The following is a 16,674-nucleotide window of genomic DNA, read 5'->3' as shown; positions in this document are numbered from 1 at the left end:
TTGGAAAAAAAGAAACAAGCAGCTCTGTCTTTGCATTGTTTATTTCAACATTTTTTAGTAGGGACTGTTCCAGCCTGCCTACATGCATTGAGCATTTAGTGAAAAGGGCTTAAAATCTCTTTTGATATCAGGAAGTATTAGTTATACTAGTAAGGTAATATCACCTACAGCAGTAAAAATAATATGGTTCCCTTAATGCACTCTGAAGAAAAAAAAAAATATATATATATATATCTGCATCAACAAACACCAGACAGCTCCATTTTGCAGCTAACTATAAGTAGTGTTTGGGGGGCACTGAATAAATCCAAGTATTTACTTTGGATTTTGCTTTTACAGACATACCGGAAAGCACCTTCAAGAACAGCTGTTAAGGAAGCCCATGGCTCAACAGAAATAAAGAATGGTTTCCATAAGGACTGCTTTGCTGCTGCCAATGGATTCCTGAACAATAAGAAAGCACAATAAGTATATTTCCTACAAATTTTTTTCTAAAAACAAAAAAGAAGAAAAAAGGACTGAATTACAAGCTTTAGCTTACAACCTATTTGATTACATTTATCAGTTCTTTGTACCAGACATTTATTAATGTACTGCTATTTAGATTTTAATGAAACAACTAGAATTACTTGTCCTGTCAAAGACCACCACCAGAACAAAGGCAGCCAAGATCTTGTTCATATGAAACAGAAAACCTTTGTGATCTGTACTGCTGACACAAAAACGCCTTATAAAACACTTGATGGATAAATCCATCAATGCGTTTAAAAGGTTAGGACTGCATTCAGACTAAGACTCTGAGCATTTTCTGTGCATGCAAGAGGTCTTGAGACAAGGCTTTGCAGTGCACCCAACACATTCAGCTAAATTTTAGCCAAGACCAGGAGAAGGAACGTGGGGGTCAGGGGAGGTGAAAGTCATAGCTTTTCCATCACCATATGATTCTCCTCTTCTTCCCAGCCACTCCCTAAAGCACACTTCCCTCCCATAGACACTAGCAAGATGCACCCATCTCTTGCATCCTGTGGGAGCCCTGGGGAAAGACATAACAGAGAGCAGATGCCAGATGCACCATCCCATTGTTTGCAGACAGACACGCATTGTGCTCGCTTGCTTTATGGATGTGGAGCCTGACTCAAATGCCACGAACCTGGCAGAAACATGCTATTTCAGGGGGCTAGACTGGTAGCACCTGGGATTGTCTAGTATATTTAGAATACACGATACTACACGATGATATGGGAGTTAGAGCTCCAGTTAGAAAAAAACAAGTCACTTTGGATGTGTTAAATTAATAGAAGTTCAGAGTAAATGGATTCTGAAAGAAACGGGAGCTCAGCAACTTAACTAAGATAAATCCTTTATTTGTAATTGTGCACAAGGTTAATCCTGTATAAACAGTGCTAATTTGAAGCAAACTGACACACTACATATTAATAGGCTGGAAGAAAATCTTAAAATTTAGCAATGAGCAAAGCATTATTATGTAAGAATTTCTGTGCTAGTTAGGCCTTATTCAGGCTGGTCTATGACTGGAGAAACAGATGAGACTAAGGCACAATCTTCTGTCAGGAAAGCAAGGAGGTATTTGGTGTCTGCAGCAGTAACAGCGCGTCTCTCATGGTAGCTAGTCACCATCTTCTGTGCTTCAGTTAGCTGCATGGTCCTCCCACTTAAAATAGTTAGGAATGAAGAATACCCAGGATTAGCTTTGGGGATCTACCCTTGTCCTTTTCTTATTTATCCTGATTCAAAATCTCTACTAAAAGTGGACATGGTCTTTCTCCTCTGTCTTTTTTACACTAAAGTAGTTCTGGTCTCTTATAATCTCGTGTGTATAAATTCTCACAACAAAAACACCTTTCAGACTCTTTCCAGCCAAGCAAGTGCCTAGGCCAAAGCAATTCTGTCAAGGGACAGTGTCATCTCCCTCCCGTTACCCTGCAGGGTCCTGGGACAGGAACAGGACAAACCACACACGCAACCAGCACAGAGAGACCAAGCAGCCGGAGAGGGTCCACATGCAGAGGAGACCATCCCAAACCCTCCTCCAATTCTTCTCTACCTCCTGGGTCAGTTATCCACTCTAGATGATCTGTGTTCAGCAGGTCTTTGAGACCTACTGAGGAGGTTTGTCCCAGGAAGCGGTGTGGGTGCGGGGCAGCCAGCCAAGCTAGGAGCAGCCTGAGAGCTCCTGGGTAAGAAGGAAAGAGGCTGAGGAAGCGGTACAGGACAGGACAAGAACAGATTGGTTTTGTCTGACAAAAGCAGGAGAGAAAGTGGCACTGAGAAGAGTGGCTCAGGTCAGAGATCAGTTTAAAATTGTGCTCAATTTCCCATCAGATCTCATCTGCCTCCAACCAGTTCCTGTTCCATTACAATGTGGACAAATCCTTTCTGATCCAGCAGAAAATAGAAATACCTGCAAAGTTACAGCACAAGCAATACATTTGAGAAGCCTGACTGCTAAACTGTAGCATCATGAATCAGGTAACAAAAAAACCCTGCAATATTCAAACACTTCTAACATGATAGCGCACAAGGCAACTAGCTGAACCATTCATCTAAAGCAGGCAACAAAATGGTCGCAAAGCCCAGCGTGGATTTTGGGCTGAATGGAGTCCATAACCTTTTAATGGCAAAGCATGCATTTGACTATCAAGGTGGACAATGTCAGCATACTAAGTGTTAAAGTTTACCATGGCAATCGAACCCACAGATATTTGTTTGTTGAAACCTCATTCAAAAGAAAAACAAATAAATAAATAAATGCCTTACTTGAAACTCAAAGGGCTGAGGAGGAATGGGAAAAAAAAATAGGATAGGTTCAACTTACAGATCCAGACTGTCCAGGAAGGCTGGAATCAGGTATGTTTTAAATTTTTCAGATCTGTCTTAACATCTTCAAAACACTGCAACTTTGAAGAAAGACAAGCATTGAGTTTTTAAACTGATTTTCCTGTAATACGTAACACTGTAAATAAACAAGTTTTACTATTGGGCTGTCTCCGCTCCCATTTATTTAAGGCATCAAATTGCTGCGCAGGGCACATTGAAGCCCTGACATACCTAGCTGGGGCACAGCTTTCCACCCAGACATACCTAGCTGGGGCAAGTGACCTGGCTTACCTGTTATTTACTAGATGTGGGATCTTGTCAGTCAGTCCAGACTTCCTTTCTGGCAACGAGCTTCTTGTGCCTACTGTTTCTGCTACATAAGACTTTAAAATACCTCATCTGGGAATTCTACCTGACAAAAATAATTAAATAAACCAGCAGTCAGTACAGCCTAGAAAGAAATGTGAATTTACAGTGAATCCTATGCAGACTTAACAGCTACGAGGGGCTTTTAATTGGCACACATCATCTGAAAGATAGGAAGTATAGATTTTAGTTTCGCTAAAAAAAGAGAATGGAAATCAGGTTTCTCCAAATATCATGAGTGAGCTAATCACTTCGGCAGCAACAGAAAGAAAAGCATCATACAGCAGCCTTCCTTTTCAGGAAGAGAATCCTACTGAAGAAGTGTTTCTGGATTGAACTATTCAGTCTGGCAACAGCTTCCAGTCATCAAATGCCTGGACCACTCCAGGGAAATGGGAAAGGAGGAAGCATCTCATCCAGCCCAATAAACAAAATCACAACTGAACAACGCCTGCCTTCTCTAACATTTGTTGTACAGGAAAAAAAAACCCAACATCATCATGCTTTACCAAGTTCATATTCTGGCAACACTCTAGACATGAGGGCAGGACCAATCTCTTTTTACTTCCCTGGGAGGACAGGGAAGTAAAGCAGAAGAGAAAAAGCTATTGAGTTGGATTTCCTGGTTTTGGATATTAGTAGTCACCCAAGGATCAAAGAGGAGGAATAAGTTTCATTAAGGCCCTTTCAGGAACACTGGAATTAAGAGAGAACTGAGGCTGCCAATCCATGACAAGGCTCAGCTTTACAGGTCTTCTCCCACACTCTGACTACAAGTAATGCTTTCTTACAATAAACAAAAAGAATCCTGTTATATCCTACCAGGAAAGGCTCTATTACTGTGTTTGCTTCTAGCATGCAACAGCTCTCAGCTGTTTCTGGAAACACATTTATTTTTCCAGTGCACCATTCTGTTAGATACAGAAGCGGGTCCCCTTGTAGAAGAGAGACTTGTCACAGTGCACTCCAGCCCACACCAGCACACTTTACTGAGAGCAGGGCAAGCTGACCCCAGGCCAGGGCAAGCACAAACACACAGTTCCTCCGGTCACTCTACCTGTTTCTAGCCACAGAGGACACCTCTTTTCACTCATGCAGCCTTCATGTAGCCTTGCCACTAGGTAGCAGTAGCCCTCGAGATCTTGGACAGACCATTGCTTTGATGCAAAATGTGCAGATAAAGTAGTACTTGGCACAACATCATCACCTGAAATAAACGTGGCATAAAGATAGCAGGGGTTATAACAGGGTTTAATATTAAACTGGTTAATACCTTAAAATACATGAGGCACTTATCTCTAACCTGTACTTAGTGTTTCCCATTTCTTTTTCTTGGTACTAATGCATGGGGTTTGCACTTCAGCACCTACTTTATCTTTGTTTTTCTGGCTTAAAGCAAGTTGAAAATTGAGCTTTACTTATTTATGCAGAAAGGAAGAAAATAAACAGCTAGATAAGTAATACTTAAAAGATCATACTTGAGAAGCCAAAGAAAACCTGCTAAGGTCTACTACCTACCTTCCACAGGGAAATGTTAGGGTAATCCAGTTACAGCTTTGTGTGGCCAAGATATTATCTGCAGAAGCCAAATGGACTTGAGACCTTCAGGAGGTTTCAGCTCAAACACACTGAACTGACCCAACAGTGCAGGAAGCAGCATGAGATGGACTGTCCAAGATCAGAAAGTCATTCCTGCCCCAGGTGCTGTTTCTAAACACAAGTGCTACTGACTACAGGTGGAAAGACCATTAAGAAACGTCAAAACTTCCAGCATGTCCTGCCAGCTTGGGCAGCTGACAGATTACCAAATTAGAACTCACTAAGCTTCTCACTAGATAAGGCGTGCTGGTTTTTAGCGGGAATAGAATTGATTTTCTTCATCATAGTTTGTATGGGGCTACATTTTTGATTTGTGCTGGAAACAGCATCGATAACAGGAGCTTTTTAGTTACTGCCGAGCAGTGCTTACACAAAGTCAAGGCCTTTTCTGCTTCTCACACCACCCCATCAGTGAGCAGACTGGGAGTACACATGAAGTTGGGAGGGGGCACAGCTGGGACAGCTGACCAAAGGGATATTGCAGCCTCTACGATATCACGTTCAGCATATAAAGCTGGGGGAAGGAGAAGGAAGGGAAGACATTGGGAGCCACAGCATATGTCTTCACAAGTAACTGTTACTTGTGATGGAGCCCTGCTGACCTGGAGATGGCTGAACACCTGCCTACTAGTGGCAAATAAAATCACAGAACAATTTGGGTTGGAAGGGATTCTTTACAGTTCATCTAGTCCAACCACCCTGCAGGAACAGCAGTATACTTAACTAGATGAGGTTGCGCAGAGCCCCATCCGACCCCTGATCTTGAATGTTTCCAGGGATGAGGCCTCCGCTACTTCCCTGTGTAACCTGTTCCAGTGCCTTCATTGTAAAAACTTTCTTCCTTATAGCCTGTCTAAAGCTACCCTCCCTTAGTTTAGAAATATTACTCCTTGTCCTGTCACAACAAGCCTTGCTAAAAAGTCTGTCCCCATCTTTCCTACAGGCACTCCTTAAGTACTCCTTAAGCCTTCTAGGGTTCAGAATTTTCCAACAAAACAGTTAAAAGCAAGCATGGGTGCATACAACATTATGATAATTTTTAATAAGCAAAAGATCCCAATTTCTCCTTTATCCACATGCTCTGAAGTGCCCAACACTCACCTTCCAGGCTTCGTGGTGACAGACTACGCAGAGATTCAGCAGCGGGAGATACAGTGTACACTAGTCTTGTTTCTGTATATTATCTGGCAAAGATACTTGGATGAAAAACATTCCAAAACGTTGCAGGAGATGTCAAGAGAGCATTGTGCCAACACACATGAAGGACAGGGAAACAGAGCAAAAGAAGACTTGCTATGCATCTACTCCGTTGTGCTGACAAAGCTTAAATGCCAAGTTAGACAGCAATGAAGCCATCAAACAACATTTCCAAAATGAAAGATCAAATCATATCATCATTATCTAAAAAAAAAAAAAATATGAAGAAATAAAAATATCCTTAAAGCAGAGACAGCCTTCTTCCTATTTCAAACCTTCCCTTTGGGCAGTAAGGTCCTTAGAGATACAGGTGAGTAAGCCTAAATCAGCCAAGGCAACATTCACTGGAAAGATAACACATGCCCCAGTGATGCAGGTTATTGATGCTGTTTCAGTGGCTTTGCAGAATCCTGCATACAAAAGCAGCCATAGTGTGGAAATCTCCTCTCATTTCTTATGTCTGCTTCACATCAAGCGCTTTGTTAGGTCTGGTTGCATCCGTTATGTTTTGCCAGGTCATGGGGAATAAAAACAACAGTATATAACCATTTACCCAGGAACTGCTAGAACACATACTTTGGTACTTGGGACTGGGAGCAATATTTCATGCTAACAAATATAAAGGGGACACTTTGTGTCCTCTAGATTATTATAACGAGCAGCAGGGCAGTTCAAGCCCTTACCACACTCTTGGCCCAGCACTTTGGCATTACTACTCAGGTAATAAAAGCTCCAAATGGTTTTCCATTTTGGACCTGGCACAAGGCACTAGGAAGGGATGCTTGGACTGCTCAGGCTGGTATCTCAGAGTCTGTTTTTGTTAATGACACTGCTGGTGCATCCACAACATATCACCAACCCCAGTGGGGCACAAAGCACACAGACAACTCCGTTACTGGACTACAAAACTAAAGCACCTTTACCAGGCATAAGTAGAGCTGTTCATGGAGATTACAGCATCATCTCCCAAGACATACAGACACTTTAGCCAAATGCTTTGAGAAACTAGATTCAGACAGCAGCTAGAAAGATTAAGAGCAGCAGGAGGATGCAGTGTAGTCAAGTCACCAGGGCCAGCCCTTGGAGAAATAACTGCAAGGTAGCAGATGCCAAATCACAGCGCTTCAGCCCCTCACATTGTGAGTAGCAGGGCAGTCTAGCAGAGCTGGAACTCTGGGAAGGGCAGGGATGAAGAGTTCTCTTCCTCTAATGCAGCCCAGAAGGAAAGAACCAGCCACCCCTTGATATGGACAGGAGTAGAGCCCTGACTCATGGCAACTCCATGCAGGACTACTTAAGCTAAAGGAATAAACGTTTTCCAGAAAGCGACTATGATAGCAACAGCAGCTTCTCATTGTTGCAGTACCCTGAGTAATTTTATCAAGAAGGAATAGTTTCAGCACCCCCAAAGACATTCAGTGTTGAAACAAACCTTGGCAGAAGTGGGCTTTGGTCATGAGTACATTGCATGCAGGGAATGATTCCCTCCATTTCAACCCCCACAACAAGCTGAGGTCAGTTTTGTAAGATAAGTAGATAGAAACACAAAGCTTGGGAAAATGCCATGCTCTCACAAATTTATTAAGATGCACAAGTATATGTGCAGCCCACCACAGCATTAAGTTTGTGAAGAGCAATTGCAATTTAGGGAACTCTGTCAAAGGGAAAGATGATGTTAAATAGAATGGTTTACCTGCTACTCACTTTCAAGAGACCTTTGATGCTAGTACATCTAATCCTAACATTGTTCACTCTACTTTGAGCTTTTCTAGAAGCCAGTAGACACTGGTTTTAAAAATAATCTTTCCTGCTTCACTTGCCATCTTCTCTCCAATGCTCCAAGTTTCTTGCCGCCCACTGTCTCCAGTTTGCTGTCACTATGTGATTTTTCTCTGCAATTCAGAATTGAACAACTCTGGTTTTAAACCAGCAGTTTCCACAGTGCTAGATGCACACAAGAAAGATCACCTCTAACACATCCCACGTAGGATATATACAATTCCAGAGTGTCTTTCCACAGGCATGCACAATGCCGTCAGTTCAAAAAGAAATGAGGAGACTCATCCTATGTAAATAATATTTACTTAGAATCAACCATTAAATGATCTTGCATTTTGTAATGGTATTAACAGAATACTCAAAGAAAGCCAATATATGTGGCTAAATAATGGTATTTAGTTCATTGTCTATTTCTTTGATATTTAGTAGACCCATCCTGCAATTTTGCAGGAAAAACTTTATATCAGGGATCAAAACTGCACCACTTGGCAGTGTATCTTCTTTTTAAGAAAAAAAAATAAATCCATATCAATATTATTTTCCTTCTCTTTTTTCCTTTCATTTTAAAACAGATTAACATCCTTCACAGGACCATTTTCTCTGTGATGGATAAAGATGCCCAACTGTTAAGAGCTTTAATGAATTCACAGATTTCCTAGTCAGAAGGAATACTGAACACGTCATTTTCTGCTGCTTTCTTCACTGGGAGTTCATACTGCAGGGAAGAAAAAAAAAAAAACAAAAACCATTTCAGAAGTTTATACAAACATTTATTGCATAAGGAACAAAATTTTAGAGATCCTAGAAGCACATTTAGATTTAGCTTTTAACTCTCAATCACCCACCCTAGAACAAGGAACTGCAGGACAAGCAGCTCCCGTATGATGGGATTGCCCCTTCCTCAACTCAGCCTGTCTTTAAAGGTGTCGGTCAGGGGTACCTCTGGTAAAAGAAACACCTGTGCCCCAAAGCAACTGAGCATTCATAATGGAAACTTCTCCCCTATAGAAAGGCTCAATATTCCAGTTTTAAAACAAGTCCCTGGTTTCCAGCATCTTCTCCAAAAATTGCAGGCCCAGTCTACTGTAGTGACCACAGGCATGGTTGTCCCTTCAACACAGGGAGCTTTCTTCAGCCCTTTGCAGTGCAGACACATGTCATCGCACCTATAGTAATCATCAGTCTTACGGCAGGAATGCTAAGCCTCCAGACCCCCCAGGTCTGCATATAAAAAACAGAACAGCAACAAAAGTATACACATCTGATGGAGTAGACAAGATGAAAACTAAGCATTGTATCAAAGACAGAGTATTCATCTTAATCTACAAATTAAAACAAGTGTATAAGTTAGTGATTAGACTCTGAAAAGTTTAAGAATTTAAACAGCATATTTATCTGGGATACAAGGTAAATGAATAAACTTGTTTTTCTGAAATCAGATTTGGAGGCATGAAGGCTACATGTTGCCACACCCAAAACGCAGATGAAAGAAGGCATGCAACATAATGCTAGGTTGCAAAGCTCCTAACCACAGGATGTCACAGATGCACAACTCCAAGGCCAACTGAGACAAAGTGACAGAAGAGAACTCATTAAGGGTTAACTAACTACAACAGAAACCAGTCTCTGGATGAAGGAATCCCTGAAATATGAACCCAGGAGAAACATCACTACCTGACGGTCTTTGACCTTACCTTCTCCCTTAGGCAAATGTTTTTCGATCACCTTCCCTTGTCCCTAGCAGGATAAACGCCACTTTCTCAATGCTTTCCATTCATCAGGACCAGGAGTCTCACAAACAAGAAGTCCCACAGAGCAGCTAACCAAAGATTGCCCATCCAAGGACTTCAGTTTCATTATCTCATTTTCAACAGTTACCAGTCAGGCTGCAGCTCAGAGTCCACCACCTGGACTGAGCTGCTCACATACTATACACCTACCGTTGTATTCTGGATAGTGTCTGCCAAACTCGCTGTTTCGCCCAGGCCCGAGTCTGACTGAATTCTGGAAGAAAAGTGAGCTTGGTTAGTTTGTCTGCAAAGCATTAGCACTTACTGATGAAACTTGACTGATATATTTACCAATAAAAATGAACCTGAGAATTACCCCTTCACATCTTTTCATCCAGCATTTACACTGACAGTATCTTTTGTATACTAAACGATCACTTCTCCTTCCACCTCTTCTGTCCCCTACAGATGTGAACAAAAGGTGCACCTTGTTCCAGGTTCTGGTACAGTTGTCTTGAGGTATGTGTCCGTCTCACCCAGCTTCCCCTGTAGAGTCCCTCATTGCACCTTAGTCCCAATTTAAAACCCTGAAGAAGTAGTGAAAGCTCCGTCGATGGACACCAAGTAGAGACGCCATACTCAACAGAATATTTCCCGATACACCAGCTAGAATGCCATCATCCTAACTGGTGTCCTCTGACCATTAGAACTTGTAAGCATGCAGGACAGCTAGTGGAGATGTACCTTTGCTTTTGCTGGTTACAGAAAGTATTCAGTTTGAGCAACTGCACATTCCAAAAGTCCTAAAAAAGAGTCCAGAAAAGCCCCATTATTTGGGAAGAGGTAGTTCCATGGCCTGGCACACAAGAAGTCATACAAACCACTGCATCCTTCTCCATGTTTGTCAGGATTTGGGTTTCCTTCTCAAGACTGGCAAGCTCTTCAACAACAACCTTGTGGAAGGTCTCCAGCTTACTCAGCCTAGTAGTGGAAAACAAACAAGTTTGACACTTTAAGGTGCAGTAGCGTAAAGATGACAACCCCTTCAGCACCAAATCTGTCTTTAGGCAGAAGCAAACCTCCTTGCTGAACTACATGGGGCAGTTTTGTTGTCAGGTTCCTCACAGAGCATGTGAATAGCCATACCAGGTCAAACTGAAGACGAATTCAGCTAAATAGCCTGTCTCAAACAGCAGACAGTAACTAAGGCCCAGAACTGCATGTACAACAGGGTTCCCAGTGCAATGCTTGCTCTGTATTGTCTCCCAGCCACCAGGAATTTCAGCAGAGATTTCCCAAGCTGAAGACAGCATCTTGGCACAAAACCTCTGATGGGTTTTCCTATCATGGGTTTGATACACATGTACAGTGTTGTCACAGCATACCAGCGATTTCTAAACCTTAACCAGTGACATATTTGATTGTGCTTGCCACTTTTCCCTTGGAAGTGGGATGCCAAGCCACCATCTGATGTTGACTTTAGAAACTACTCTGCTGTGGCAGGACAGATTTGGTACAGCTCTGTTCCCATTATCCTATGGCTCTGGTTGGCTCCAGGTTGCTTAGTTAATAACATCAAAGCATGGTAGCAGCTCATCACCATCAAGTATTTTCCACCCCAAAAATCACTCCTTGATTTTGTTTGTTTTGGTTTTTGTTTTTTTTTTTTTTAAGAACAAACACTTCTCCATTAACCTTAACAACAAGCAAATTCTGCTCATAGATATCCTATTGATACCAGGGATTTCGTACTTTGAAGGTTATTATTTAATAGTATATATAGACAGACCTCGTAGACAATCACATCTGAAGCTGTGTTTGTGTTTTGCATGTAAGAAATACATAAATATTATAATTATAAATTTGAAAACCTGTAAAGCAAAAGGACCTTTTTAAAGTCCCATACTGTGAGTCCCTGGTGGGTCCACTAACTGACACTTCATGCACACGGAAACAATATACAGAAATAAGTCTATAATAAACCACTCACTTTTCTTCTCCCCCATTTCATTAATTAAATTGGACTCTGGCTTCTTAAAAAAAAAAATGTAAAACCAGAGCCTACTAAGTTTAACAAAGATTTTTAAACACTGATGACAAACAGAAGGCAGCCTAAAGACTGCTTCATCAACTGCTTGTAACTCAAGCTTGGTTTGCATTAGTTAATCCATCCTCTCTTGTCTTAAGAGAAAAGCAGGATAAGTCACAGAAGCTATGCTGCTGAAACTCTACTTACAGAAAAGGAAGACACAAAAGCTATTTTGCCTTACAAACCATAAGTACAGTAGCTTATTGTCAGGTTCACTTACGAAGAGACATTGTTTTTCATATCAATCAGAACTTACAAAAAGCTGAAGCGTTTTCAACCAGCAGCAGACAACTTACCTGCACTCATGTATCTGGTTCAGCAGGGTAGACACATTCTTCTCTGAAGTCCTCAGCGCATTCTGTGCACTAGTCTCCATCCTTTGGTACCGGAACTAGCAAGAGGACGCATCATTAGGGATGGCCAATGGCCCAAGCAAAAACTTAGAAGTCGTTTGCAAAGCTTTTCTCTGGAATATAAATCCCCCAGCAGGTTGCCCTACAGCTTAGCAGAAACCATATTAAGACATTTAAACTGAAGTTTGACATATAAAGCAGGGTACTGCAAATACGAGCTTTTTTCATTTAGTCTCACTAGTTACACCAACAAACCTCTGTATGACCTGTGCAGATTCAGGTCATGCTACCCAGCCAGCAAAGAAGAGAGCTTAACCCATAGTCCAGCATACTTAACCACACAAAAACAGGTCTTCATTAGCATTGTTTCAGATCAGCATTAAAACAATCTGCGTGCATTTTAAATCATAACTGATTTGTAAATGCAACCACTTCCAAGCTTGAGTCACGTTAGTGCCAAAAGTTTAGTGTGAACACTTACCACAAGCTTAAAAAAAAAAAAAAATCATGGTTGCACAATACAAAGTGCTGATTCAACATGTCTGCTCTGCAGCATCTGGTTTGTTCAAAGCTTTTAAACACTAGTAGACTTTGTCAGATACTGTCCTCTCATAATAAACTTGATTTAACACTGACATTACTTGTTGTGGCTAAATCAACAGTAGCAGTTTCTTGCACCACATGTCAAGTACATCTATATAGTTGAGTGAACCAAGACTACACAGCTTATGTACTACCACTTGTGCAATCAACACTTCCAGATACCATTAATCTCAGATACAAGCACATCCTTATGGATCTACACATATTCTAGTCAATAGCGGCAGCCTGTATTGCTTTGTTTTACATTATGAAAAAGCTGCATAGTCTTACATCACAGTGAAACTGCTCTGTCCTCCAAAATGGAGTTACTGCATTTCAGATGTGCCCACGAGAACAATGACTCACAGCTCCAATATAGGTACATTGTCACTACAATGGGTTACCTTTCAAAAACCTTTGATGCTTTTCCTTGGAGGAAAGTATTTGAAATGCCTAACCAAATCTGACATTCCAACATATAAATAAGACAAAAAAGAAAAAAAACCCCAACAATTAAAACTTTCTTATGCATTTCTGTAACACTAGTCCAAGTATGCAGGTTATGGAAAATATTTCCAAGAGCTCCAGGCTAACAGATGCTGCAGCCAAAACCCTGCTCTGGGGCACAAAACATGGACAGGATATTTGCAACATCTCCCCCAGTGATAAAAAGGTAATTTCACGTACTACAAGAAAACGCCACACAATATGCACATGATAAGAGAGTGCACATTACCCAGAACAATTTCTTTAGTTGACCAATAAAGCTTTCAAATGCAGTAATCACCCCAGAATCAGTGAAGTCTTCATGCAGAATCTTGGAAAAAAGTGCATCCACACTATCATGCATTTCCTGACCTAGAGAAGAAGCGTATACCCAGTTAGTACCATGCTGGAGAGCTTATTGGAACGTAAGCCCTCCTGCTACAAAAGGGTTAGTTGTTCATAAAAACAGTTTGTTGAAGAACTGGAATTTGGGTTTTGCTTTTCTACAGCTCACAAGCAGGAGGGAAATTGCCACAAAACACATTGAGAAAAACTTATTACAAAACAGCATGCAAGAAGAGACACGATACTAAGAAAACACAGAGAGCAACATATTTGCAGGTAATGAGGCAAAAGCACAGCACAAGGAAAAAAAAAAAAAAGTCAGGCAAGTGTTTTCCTGTATTCTACTTATTAATTGCAAAGAAACCCTACCCCCCACCCTTCTGTTCAGAGTTAGCCATGTTTTGCAGTTACTTTGTCCATTATCTGCACGCATTATTCCGTTTCTTTTTTTAATATCTCTGGACAATCACTATTCAGAAAGACTATGAGGCGCATACATCACTGAAGTGGCTTCCCAAGTGGATTGTGGACAGGGGACCCCAACTTCCTTACTCTTACCTCTACACATGTGGCAGTGCACCAATGCATGCCTTCTGCTGCATTTTGACATTTGGAAAAGATATCCTCCCTACAGATACCTTTCTTCAAGCTTCCACATGACTGCAATTTCTACCATCAAAAAAAAGAAAAGCTGAAAGCATTTAAATGCTTCACCTTAACTGCCAACCTGACTTTACCTGTTTGGATCTCCACTTCCTTCTCTACTGAATCAAGAGGTTTCCTTGGTTTATAGGAAGTGTCAGAGGACAAATTATTTGTTTCCTGACTGGAAAATTTAGGCTTTTTTATGATAGCACCACTTGATATATCTGGAAGAAGAACAGAAAATGTTTCAGAACAGGTTTTTGGTTTTTTTTTTTTTCTGTTTTATTTTGCATGAGGTACATGGCAGTACCTACCAAATACTCAAGCAAAAACCACCACTGGAATTACCAATCCTGAAGAAAAGCATACAACTTTATTTTATGGTCTGTCATCAGCATATAGGACAGTATAATACTTCACAGCCAGTTTCTTTCCTAACAAAAGCAGCCAACCAGGCTGCCTGGTGTCATGTAGATAACTGGAAAACTCTCTCTGCCTGAAAGACAACTTGATTTCTTGGCCCACTTCTCTAACTAGAGAGAAAAACTCATCTGGTTTCTTCCACTTCTCTTTTCCAGCCCAATCTTACAATCAAATGTTTATGCTCATTTGTTCCTGAGCTAACTTGAGCTGTTGCTTTAAAAAAAAAAAAAAAAGCCTAAATACATAGGAGAGAGAGAGAAAAAACAATCATATCATCAGTGCTGTAACAGCTGCCTTTTCTGCAGCTTCTAGAACTGTAAGTTCTTCTGCAACTAGAGTTAAACTACTTTTAACTAGAGTTAAACTACTTTTAACACAGAAAAACCCTTAGGAACATGGTGAGAAAGGCTGCAGCTTATATTTTAAGGAAAACTTGCCAAAACAATCATCCCTCTGTCTCACTGTTTTCTGAGCTCAGCAAGTTGTCTGACTAACCATCTCTCTGGAGCCTCCATAGAGCAGAAAGCAGGAAGGTGGTGGAGTGCATAACAAGGGGGACAGCTGAGCCACAAGGAGCACACTGATGTAGATTTAGGTTTCACAGAGCAAGTATTCAAGTGTAATAACAGATCGCATCTGAATTTTCTGAACATAACCCTAATTTCTGCTTTGCATGGTATCAACTTGTCTCCTACTATAAGACTGTAGAGTAAACAGTGATAAAAATTACATCCTGAGTATGTATCTTTCCCAACATTAAGCAGCTGTATTGGTGTAGTGAAGGCATATTCTGCAAATGCTAGACAGGTAAGAGACACTTTGGGAACACTAGTGTAGCTAGCTCACAAAAAAGGGCATGCCCTTATCTGAGACGAAAGCTTCGGTGACTCTGTTTATAGTCAACAACAGCTTTAAGACATTCTCTCTCAAATCTACAATAGCATCAGGAATATTACGATGAACGCAGACCATTTCTGCTTGACTTTCTTGGGGTTCAGTTGCTTCCAGTCACAAAGGGACTGTGTTGCAGTTTTCAACTGTGCAAGTTCGGTTTCATAAAAAAAACTCCTTAAATGTCACTTACTAAAAAAAAAAAAATAGCAGTAATAGAAGTCATCATTTACCAAATACTTATAATGGCCTATGTCTATATTCTCAGGTACGAGAAAACCAACAGCTTTCAGAGATGTTTACTTTTTTAAAAAAAGAAGTTGCACTGTGCTTTCAAGCCCTTAAAAAATCGTTTTAACTACTAACTTTTACTTATTTCACATTTTTTTCTTTACTGACTGGGTCTGTACATCTCCAGCTCTTAATAACTACACTAGTAGTTTCTCCATAATCAAGAACAGGATTTAAGAGTTAGTGATGAACTCAGGAATGCATATAAAAGCAGTCTGTCATAATATACAGAACAGAGAAGTGGAAGATTTCTCATGCAAGAAGTATCCTTCAAATATCAAAAATGTCAGTGCATACTTGTCTTTGAAAGAAAAAAGACAATTCCATCAACACGCCTTCCTACTTTTTAAATAGCTCTGCTATGTTATCAAGATGAACAGACCTGAGTCCTTTCGCTTAGAACTTTCTTCTCTTGCTAAGTTGCTAGATGCATCAGGAAACTTCTAAGGGAAGAAGGAAAACACAGTAAGAAGGTACTCAACCTGCACTACAGACAAATTGTCTGGGCTTGTCTAGTTATAGGAAGCAAAGTGACATGATACATTGACTTTAGATAATTAGCCAACAGTAAACTAGAAGGAATTCAAGTGCTGCATACTGCACCTGCGTGGCCTTCTCCGCATCACTGGAATAGCCTTTGGCAGAGGCATCAAGTGATAGTGGATCCCATTCAAGCTTCTCTGAGGACATTTCATCTGCATGAGATATCAGCCAAATGGCATAGGCAGTAGAGATTGAATCATGTATTGACTAGAAATCTCAATTTAATGACACATATAGAAAAAAGAAAACGCCACCCTCCTCTGTCTCTTCATGCAAGGAAGAGACAGCGGCTCACACAGTCTGAAGACTGTTTTACTTCTAAGCTGCCACTGAATTTGATTCCTTCACCTCTCGTTAGCTGCAACTAAACATTCTCCCTACTCAAGGAGGCATCTACAAACAATATCCAGCCTGCATAGTCATTACAAGAAATATCACAAGGCAGCACACTTATGAAAAAAGTGCAAAAAGGGAAAAAAACATTACACACCACACCCAAAAAACACACACACAAAAC

General features: G+C 40.8%; 2 protein-coding genes and 1 long non-coding RNA gene across 3 annotated transcripts in view; 1 reads left to right on the top strand and 2 right to left on the bottom strand.

The window, feature by feature from the left end:
- The window catches only part of ELOVL2 (ELOVL fatty acid elongase 2), a 53,861-nt gene extending 50,861 nt beyond the window's left edge, over window positions 1-3,000 (top strand). The window contains exon 8 of the mRNA XM_054059864.1: window positions 340-3,000. Coding sequence (XP_053915839.1) covers window positions 340-468 — 129 coding nt within the window. The 3' untranslated portion in view covers window positions 469-3,000. The remainder of the gene's footprint in view (window positions 1-339) is intronic.
- LOC128851397 (uncharacterized) lies at window positions 2,836-4,572 on the bottom strand. Its single transcript, XR_008448759.1, has 3 exons — window positions 4,262-4,572; window positions 3,130-3,250; window positions 2,836-2,918 (listed from the first exon to the last, which is right to left on the bottom strand). It is a non-coding gene; the product is annotated as an uncharacterized LOC128851397 (long non-coding RNA).
- A 1,362-nt stretch (window positions 4,573-5,934) lies between these two features.
- Window positions 5,935-16,674, bottom strand: part of LOC128851283 (synaptonemal complex protein 2-like) — a 28,438-nt gene continuing 17,698 nt past the window's right edge. Inside the window, exons 24-32 of the mRNA XM_054059129.1 lie at window positions 16,218-16,309; window positions 15,997-16,057; window positions 14,102-14,233; window positions 13,270-13,391; window positions 11,895-11,989; window positions 10,391-10,490; window positions 10,254-10,312; window positions 9,720-9,783; window positions 5,935-8,494 (exon numbers count right to left, since the gene is read on the bottom strand). Coding sequence (XP_053915104.1) covers window positions 8,435-8,494; window positions 9,720-9,783; window positions 10,254-10,312; window positions 10,391-10,490; window positions 11,895-11,989; window positions 13,270-13,391; window positions 14,102-14,233; window positions 15,997-16,057; window positions 16,218-16,309 — 785 coding nt within the window. The 3' untranslated portion in view covers window positions 5,935-8,434. The remainder of the gene's footprint in view (window positions 8,495-9,719; window positions 9,784-10,253; window positions 10,313-10,390; window positions 10,491-11,894; window positions 11,990-13,269; window positions 13,392-14,101; window positions 14,234-15,996; window positions 16,058-16,217; window positions 16,310-16,674) is intronic.

The sequence above is a fragment of the Cuculus canorus genome, chromosome 2 (genome assembly GCF_017976375.1).
Source record: "Cuculus canorus isolate bCucCan1 chromosome 2, bCucCan1.pri, whole genome shotgun sequence".
Lineage (NCBI taxonomy): Eukaryota > Metazoa > Chordata > Aves > Cuculiformes > Cuculidae > Cuculus > Cuculus canorus.
Note: the sequence above shows the minus strand (reverse complement) of the source record. Positions and strands in the feature narration are given on the sequence as shown.